The 8,342-nt window shown below is 34.1% G+C and overlaps 1 protein-coding gene across 1 annotated transcript; it reads right to left on the bottom strand.

Moving 5' to 3' along the window:
• Positions 1-1,015: 1,015 nt before the first annotated feature.
• LOC145054903 (vacuolar-sorting receptor 2-like) lies at positions 1,016-4,572 on the bottom strand. Its single transcript, XM_079003168.1, has 6 exons — positions 2,829-4,572; positions 2,050-2,745; positions 1,879-1,967; positions 1,637-1,790; positions 1,369-1,475; positions 1,016-1,271 (listed from the first exon to the last, which is right to left on the bottom strand). Exons 1-6 carry the CDS (start codon positions 3,127-3,129, stop codon positions 1,173-1,175), a joined length of 1,446 nt encoding a protein of 481 aa, XP_078859294.1. The 5' UTR covers positions 3,130-4,572; the 3' UTR covers positions 1,016-1,172.
• Positions 4,573-8,342: the final 3,770 nt, after the last annotated feature.

The following is an 8,342-nucleotide window of genomic DNA, read 5'->3' as shown; positions in this document are numbered from 1 at the left end:
CAATAGTTAGAGTTGTGATCTATTCAACTACATTTCGGACTGTGAGATGAGTTTCTCCTCACTGTACTTGTGGGTCGAAGGTACCAATGCCGACCCACTAGGTTATATATCCTAGTATATAGGATGATATTATGCTTATGATATGTTAGATATGTCGATATATTGTGGGTGCGTTGAGGTTGTACTACTTTGTGTTGTCAACCAAAAAACCTGGGCAATCCAATCGGGAGATTGTGGGCTAGTGACAATCCAATCGGGAGATTGTTTTCCAGGGTAATCCAGTCGGGATACTATGGATCCAACATGCAATATGTATATTGGTTTGGTTGTGTGTAGTACTTTGGGAGAACTCACTTAGTTTTAGCTTACATTTTTAGTGTTATGTTTTATGTACTTCAGATGATCAGGACAAGGTTAAGGCTTGATCGTGTACATCCTTTAGATTTTATGAGATATGATTTTGAGATACACTGATTTGTGATCTTGACTCCTGGAAACTATGTTTTGTAAACATTTATGGTTTTTAGTTTGATTTTTAAAAATGAAAATTTTACCTTGATTTTTGGGATGTTACAAAATCCCTGGAAATCGGCATTAGTCATGAAAAATATTTTTTTGAAAGTGTTTACAGTTTATTTAGGCTAAATGGAAAAAATATAATTAAATAAAAAAATAAAAAGATAATTAAATAAAAAATCAGGGATATGGCTTTTGCGTCAAATGAACCAAACTTCAAGGACTTTACTGTAGAAAATATAAAATATTAACAATAATATTTACATTGTATGGAAAATAAATACAAACTAAGAAATGAGATTAAAAAAAATGGAAGTGTAGTATGAAAAAATAGGAGGTTTTAAGAGTTCAGATCCATTTTGTTTAAATGAAACAAAATAATTTATTTCCTAGCTTCAAAAATGATAGTTTATAATTGTTTTGCTTGCTGTTGCAAATTGAATTTGCTCATGTATTATCCTTTACTGATCGATTCTTGAGAAAAATGTAGTTTATATAACTCACAAATCACTAAACCATGGCAATGTGATCCAGTTCATCATTATATACATATATCTATATAAGATTGACAGACAATCTTATAACAAACTATTATATAAAATACATGAGATGGTATCAAAGTATACACATCAACACCAAAAGCACATGCATGCTGCTTAGATTTCTCCATGAGATCCACGAACAGGAACCTCCCCTTCATTACCCAATGGCATATACTGTGCCATGATTGCTCTGATCTCCGAGTCCATGTATCTCTGCATCAAGATTCCATATATTAATTAGTTTCATGAAAGTGGAAAAATGGTCAAAAAAATAAAAATAAATAAATACAGGGAAAAGGTAAATGTGTACTCGAACTCTATATTTGTAGAACGTATATCCAACAATTCCAATAGCTGCCACACCAAGAACAACAGTCCATGCAAAACCCCACTCAGCACTTCCAGCAACATGTTTACCTATTTATCACATATGTTAAATGCTTATTTATGCAACAAACTTTCACTTTTCTACCAATTTATATAATGATGTTTCACTTTTTTACCAATAAATGCAACAATGTTTTACTTGAGTATTTTGTTGGGAAATAATGGAGAAAAAAATGAAGCTTTGTACTGACCATAAATTAAACAAATTGGTGGCTCTGTGGTCTCTTCAAATCCTGAACAGATGGCTTTCAGAACTGCTTTTTTATCAAGTTTACCTCTATATTCTCTGTTGTTTATTACAAGAGTTGGAAGGATCATCACATCCCCACGAATACCTTTCTCTATCTTTATATATACAAGAACATGAAAGATCATATCATCACATATGCAAACTACAAATCCACCCAAAAAAAATATTTTTTTTAGACCACACCTGTACTTGTTGCTCAGCCTTGAGGACTGCATTTTCAGCATCTGCTTCTGGATCACCCATGCATTCATCAATTTTCTTGAGATCAACTCCTAAGAAGCACATGGACTCAAAATTAGACAAAAAATTAAGCAGTATTCAAATACACAAATGTACTTTCACCATGTAACTCACCAAGTGACTTGATAACTTCATCCGCACAATCTTTTGTGAATTTATGCTCCTTCATTGAGCAATTTGTAGCAAAATCTGTCACAAAATCCCACCAAACCCACGGTTTTCCACTTTCATTCACTACTTTATAAAAACAAGCATGACGTAAATTTTGAACAACAACATCTTTCCCTTCATACCCTTTACTAAAATCTTGTTCAGGATCTGGAGCACAATATCTTCCATGGTTGATACATTGAGACTTACATCTTGTGCTTGAAACATACTCCTCAGGGCAAAACCATGTGATATAATGTGGTGTGAACCGAGTGTACCCTTTTCTCTCAAGTATTTGAGCAACTCCTTTAAAGCTTTTAACAAAATATTTATGGGTATCACACTTGGGCCCACACTCATCATTGCTATTTGTCCAAAACTCGTATTCGACCATTTCATCAGCGTAAGGGAGAGCTTCACTCCGTTCAAGATTCACAAAAACAAGACCATTGTTTTCTAAAGCTTCCTTGATTGAAACCCCAAGTGAGTTGCTTATGAGTAGTGATGGGATGGTTATGTTTTGTACGTAAGGAGGTTCTTCTCCTTCTTCATCTTTGGGAAAATCCATGGTGATCAAGTCTGTAGGCCAGTTATCTGCAACTAGAATGGCTGAAGCCCCTGCGTTTTGTGCATTCCATGCCTTCAACGTGAGGTAACAATCTGAAAATTCAAGAAACAGATGATCATAAAGAAAAATAAAAAATGATAAAGCATGATGTGGTTAATTAAAGTATTATTATTACCACCGCGATCTGCAAGAAGAAAAACGGGGAGGCTACCGGGTTTCTTTGATATCAAAGGGATATGATCAGTGAAGTTGTTGCAAGCAAGTTGATTGAATGTTGGATATACAACTAAGCCGCTTAATGTTCCTCCATATCGAGGAACGCCAAAATCACCGATTGCACATTCATATGTATCTCTTAAATTCTCGGGTGCAATCACCTTCAAACTGTTCTTCTCGACCACAAAATTACACAAACAAGATCCATACATAAACAAAAACCAAACATGAATTACGAACACTAACTTCTCCCCTTTCATAATTTTCACTTTTATGGAACGACCCTCGTTCCAAAAGCTTTAAACTAAAAGAAACTCGATAACAAAAACTTAAAGTTAGTAAAACTGGCCAAAAGATTTTGAACAAGATGATATGATCAAGCAAGCTCAAATGTATGTAATTAACAAACTCAATGGTAAGAGTTGATTTTGAAGACAATTTGAACACTAATTTCAAATAATCTACAGATAATCAAAATAGAAGTTTTTCTTTATGTCGATGTCAAATTCGCATGGGTATTTAGCTAAATTTTGAAGGGAAAAGGGTAAGCGGCTTTCGACGTGAGCGTGTGTTCTTTATGCTATGTACATTGTACAACATCGGAGACTACGATGTTCTCTTCTCTACGAGTGGAAAGCAGACAACGGAGAGCTCCAGGTTGCAGCGGAGAAAACTAAACCGCCATTTAAATAAATTCTTTAGTTAATTACGTAATTCACTTATAACAAAATTCGAAATGGGTGCTGATATATCCACGAATGTTTTTGATACATCCACAAGTAAATTGACAATTTTGCCCCTACCCCGTTATCTTCCTTCCCCCTCCTCTTTGATCGGTCTTTCTTTCTCTAACAGTCTAACCCACCAAAACACAAGTAAAACTCAAGGGCCCAAGATATAATTACGTTTCCCTTTCTTAAATCCAACTCCTCGATTTGCCCCGCCTCTTTTTCCCACTCTTGTCGCCGGATACTATAACATCATTGTCAAAAAAAACCAAGGCACCATCAAGAATACGCAGGAAGTAGCCGGAAACACTCTAACCAAGAACCATACAGTTGCCGGAGAAAAACTAGGTTCGTCAGAGAAGGCGATGTTTATCACATTCACAACCTCTAATTACCAAAGTCCATGAACAATTGCTAGAGTTTGGAGGTTGGATCTGCAACTCTCATACTCTATCTTAATCGTCATATGTGGTGGTGGGCTCAACTAAGTTTCATTGGCCATCTTCAAAGCTATTTTCAATTTCAATGCTATTTCCAGATGCAAAAAAACACCATTACAGATCACATTTCAAAAGCAGTTGCAGATGGGTAAAATCAAGTGGTTAAAATCAAGCAAAAAATGCACAACTATAGAGCACAATCGCAAAGCTTTCTGACACACACAATGAAACATCCTTTTGTTCAATGCTAGTACGGGAGAACCCACTTTGAGTTTGACACACACAATGATTTTCTCGCCGGAGTTTTGTTGGCTTCTTTGACTTTGTTGCCGGAATGTGAAGATTGTGTGTTTCTAGAAGTGGGTTTCGCCGGTTTTGTTATTATCGTGGGAAGTTTAAGAGCTCTCTCAGGTGACAAATGAAACAAACACATGAAATCAATTACCTTTTACCGGTTACGGTTGAAGAAAAACCCTATCAAAGAGGAGGGGGAAGGGAGATAAGTGGGTAGGGGAAAAAATGTCAATTTACTTAAAAGAAGATTATGTGGATGTATAAAAAACATCCATCGATATATCAGCTCCCATTTGAAATAAAATACTTTGACTGTCCTTAGGCCTTGTGGTAGGTCCAGGTGGCCACGAGAAAACTTTGTGCACACCACCTCGACATTTCGTGGTCGGGTGTGGTCGTTGTTCTTCGTGTTCCGACGACGAATGTAAACAGAATCGACGATTGGATGCTCATTTTTGACCGTTGAACGGTCATTTGGGCCTTTTTTTTTCAAACTCGATTCAATACACAAATAAATAAATCTTCTATTTTCACCAAAACATATTTTCATTCTCTCACAAAACTTTCATTCTCTAAAACCACAAAACACAAACACATGGATTCCACAAAACACATGGAATTCTTAAAAACTTTTGACTTGGATGACGACGTAGAATTCGTCGAGACATTCTTCAACGTTGTGTAACACATTCACAACAAAGAAAGTTCGAATGTTGCTCGTACAAGGGCAGTCGTCAATCTATATTAACTAAGTAACGTAGTTTGAAGTTGTAATTTTATTTTTATAATTAATGAAAAACTAGTTTAAAAAAATGAATGTTTTTTAATTATAAAAAATATAATTTTATTGTATTTTTGAATTAAAAAAAATAAAATAATGATGTGGAGTGGTTTGTTAGTGGTAGCTATCTCATGATAGTGGTAGGGGAATGTAGTGCTGATGTGGCATCCACCATATATATAGTATGTGGTAGGTGTTACGAATGACCTTATAATTTGAATCGTTGCATTTTCAGTCCGACACACATTTTTTTTATTTTTTGTTATATTATTATTATTATTCAATTTTAAAATAAAATAAAATTTACTCACCTCTCTCTCTCTCTCTCTCTCTCTCTCTCTCTCTCCCCACCGTGTTACCCACTAGGGATGGCAACAGGGTGGGTTTGGAACAGGTTTTGATAATCCTGACCTCGTTCCCGAATCTGAAAACCAATCCCATCCCCGACGGATACCCGTTTACAAAGCACTATTGGGTCTGCGAGTATCCCAACAGGGTACTGACACTACTACAAAAATGAGCATTATCGACGGTCAAAGTGTCGGTAATCCGTCACTAATTTTACTGACAAAATTGTAACAAATTAAAATCCATCGGCATATTCTTCTTGCTAATTGTTTGCAATAGATTTCCAACGGCTATGACAAATTTTTAGCAACGGATTTTTTTGACGGTAATTAATGACGGATTACCGACAAATTTGTATTTGCAATGGAATATCAATGGAATGATTCAGTAACACATTATCAACGGATTAACTTAATAACGGATTACCGACAGATGTGACGGATTACCGATGGATTTTCTTGTAACAAATTACCGACGAATCCTAGCAATATAAAAAAAAATTAAATTTCATGAAAAATCCAATTTTTTTATATATTCAAAATAAAAGAATATTCAAATATACATCAAATCCATATTTCAAAATCAATAAATATAAAAATAAAAGGTTTCAAATATTTGATAAACATTGAAACCATAAATTTCAAATACATATCGACATAATAAAAATAATTTACATATTTACACAAATAACAAAACCCATAAGGTGTCTCCAGCATGAGGTAGCCACCATCTTTCTCCCATCACTACTAAAGTTTTGATGACATCTTTTTCCATTTCATATATTCACACCGGCAACCAAGTACACCTTCAATCACATGTAACTTAGTGTGTGTGTGTGTGTGTGAGAGAGAGAGAGAGAGAGAGAGAGAAAACAAGAGGGGTAATTCTTACTGGAGAGACCATTTTAAATGATGGATTTGATTTTCAATTTGATCTCTTACATTCATGAGCAATATAAGATGTTGCACAAGACAATACATGTTATTGATATGAAAATAAAAATAGACTTAATAAATTATCTTTAAAAATTACCTTATGAGTGTCTTGTAAGCACCAACGAATTTTAACTTCCTTTTTAAGTTCAGGAACAAGAAGCATACTAAAGGGTATTTATGTACTTCGGATATACTGATTACCTAAAACATTTTGTATACTTTATTTAGGACTTGTTGATCTGGCAGATCCATAGAAGAGACCTCGACCTAAAGAAAAAAAATCAATTAAAACATATAAAAGACACATAGGGGTAAATTAGTAAAAACATTATATTATGTTAACCTGACAAAAACAATTTGAACAATTTTGACCAACAAGTGGGAGTTAGAAGATATAAAGGCTCTCTCCTTCAATCAACCCATTAAGATGTACTATATGTATTAAGTAAAATAGAAACAAGCATATTAAGTCTTGTTCTCATTAATTACATTAAGTCAAAAGAACAAGCACTTACTATGTAAAATACTATATATGTGTTTGGTCACTCGTGTACTTATCTCTTGTATATATACATATTTTGGACTTTACTAGTTACATCAAGTTCATTAATAAGAATTAAATATATAATTATTTTCATTATGAACTATGATTATATAAAGCAGCTATATTTAAAACATACCTGGATTTCATGATGGCATCCTTACATGTACAATAACAAGATAGTACTTGTAATAACCTTGAAGTATAAAGGAACAAATTAAAGCATGGACATATGAAGAAGAAAAAAGTTTTCAAAGTAATAATAATGGAAACCAGAAAGATATAATTTAGGTTGTATTTAACCTACCCATGGCAATGCTTGAGGTCACAATATTTCCACCAGACTTGGGACCAAAGTTAAATGATGAAAGTTGTGTTAAGGCTGCAATTATGGTAGAACTCCATATGAAGACAAATCCAAATCTTTACGGGTTTAAGAAGTTAACAGAGTGTAATAAGAAAACCTATATACTAGTAAAAACAGAAAAATAGCTGATAATAACTCTTTGATAATGAGCTCTTTTGATCCTTGTAATTCTTTTTGGAGTTAATTGAGACCTTACTGGAGTTATATCCCCATTCGCATGCTCAAGAGGTGGTTGTTCAAATCTCTATAACTTTAACAAAAGAGTAAAATAATTTTAGAACACACCAATGGGGCATAATATTTGCAACATGAACATCATTTTCGAACCGGTCACCACCACAATTCCACGTATCTGTTTCCCTCCAATGATATCCTTCTTCATAGAGCAAGCTTTGAGGACACTAGGGAATATGAACTCATTACACCTAATACTCAATGATTGCATCTCTGTAAAAGCCAAAAAAGCTTCTTGACTGATACCTTCAAAGGTTGGCCTGTTCATCCTTCACATTAAATTCCGGAGAAAAGCACTAAATTTCCCTGTTTTGATTTCATTCACATTTATGTTAAATAAAATAAACATTAGAAGAAACATCATAAATGTGATATAATATTTATGACTTAGCTTTCTTTTTGAAACAGTTTGACAGAAGATTCGATCAAACAGAACATAATGGCAGGGTATGTTAAGTTGTCACCAGTTTTTCTTCTTTAGAACGATATATAAATCTGCTTTTCCTTATAAATATTTACTATAAATGAAGATTAACAATTTTAATGTTTTTTTGGCTCAAATTATATTTCTTTTTTGCAGTGAAGAGGATGTTGTGGTACCAGTGGCGGCACGTGCTGCTCCAGCTGCTCTTGGTGAGCCAATGGACTTCAAATCACACTTTGGATCTTGCATTTGCACTTGAAATAGGAGGATCCGGTAATAATGGTAATAAATTATCTATTGATCAAAATACAAATGGCACTTCAAGATCTGGTGATCAAAATCACTTCCCAACTGAAACAAACATTTTTTTTACCATTTTCT

Source organism: Lactuca serriola, chromosome 5, assembly GCF_051521515.1.
Source record: "Lactuca serriola cultivar US96UC23 chromosome 5, Lser_US96UC23_V15, whole genome shotgun sequence".
Lineage (NCBI taxonomy): Eukaryota > Viridiplantae > Streptophyta > Magnoliopsida > Asterales > Asteraceae > Lactuca > Lactuca serriola.
This window is presented reverse-complemented; position numbering and strand designations above follow the sequence as displayed.

Excerpts from the sequence above, each read along its gene's own strand:
- LOC145054903 (XM_079003168.1), bottom strand. The coding sequence starts at position 3,129 with ATGAAAGGGGAGAAGTTAGTGTTCGTAATTCATGTTTGGTTTTTGTTT. Across the intron at positions 1,791-1,878 it reads AGGCTGAGCAACAAGTACAG|ATAGAGAAAGGTATTCGTGG; the intron begins GTGTGGTCTAAA and ends GTATATATAAAG. Across the intron at positions 1,272-1,368 it reads TCTACAAATATAGAGTTCGA|AGATACATGGACTCGGAGAT; the intron begins GTACACATTTAC and ends ATCTTGATGCAG.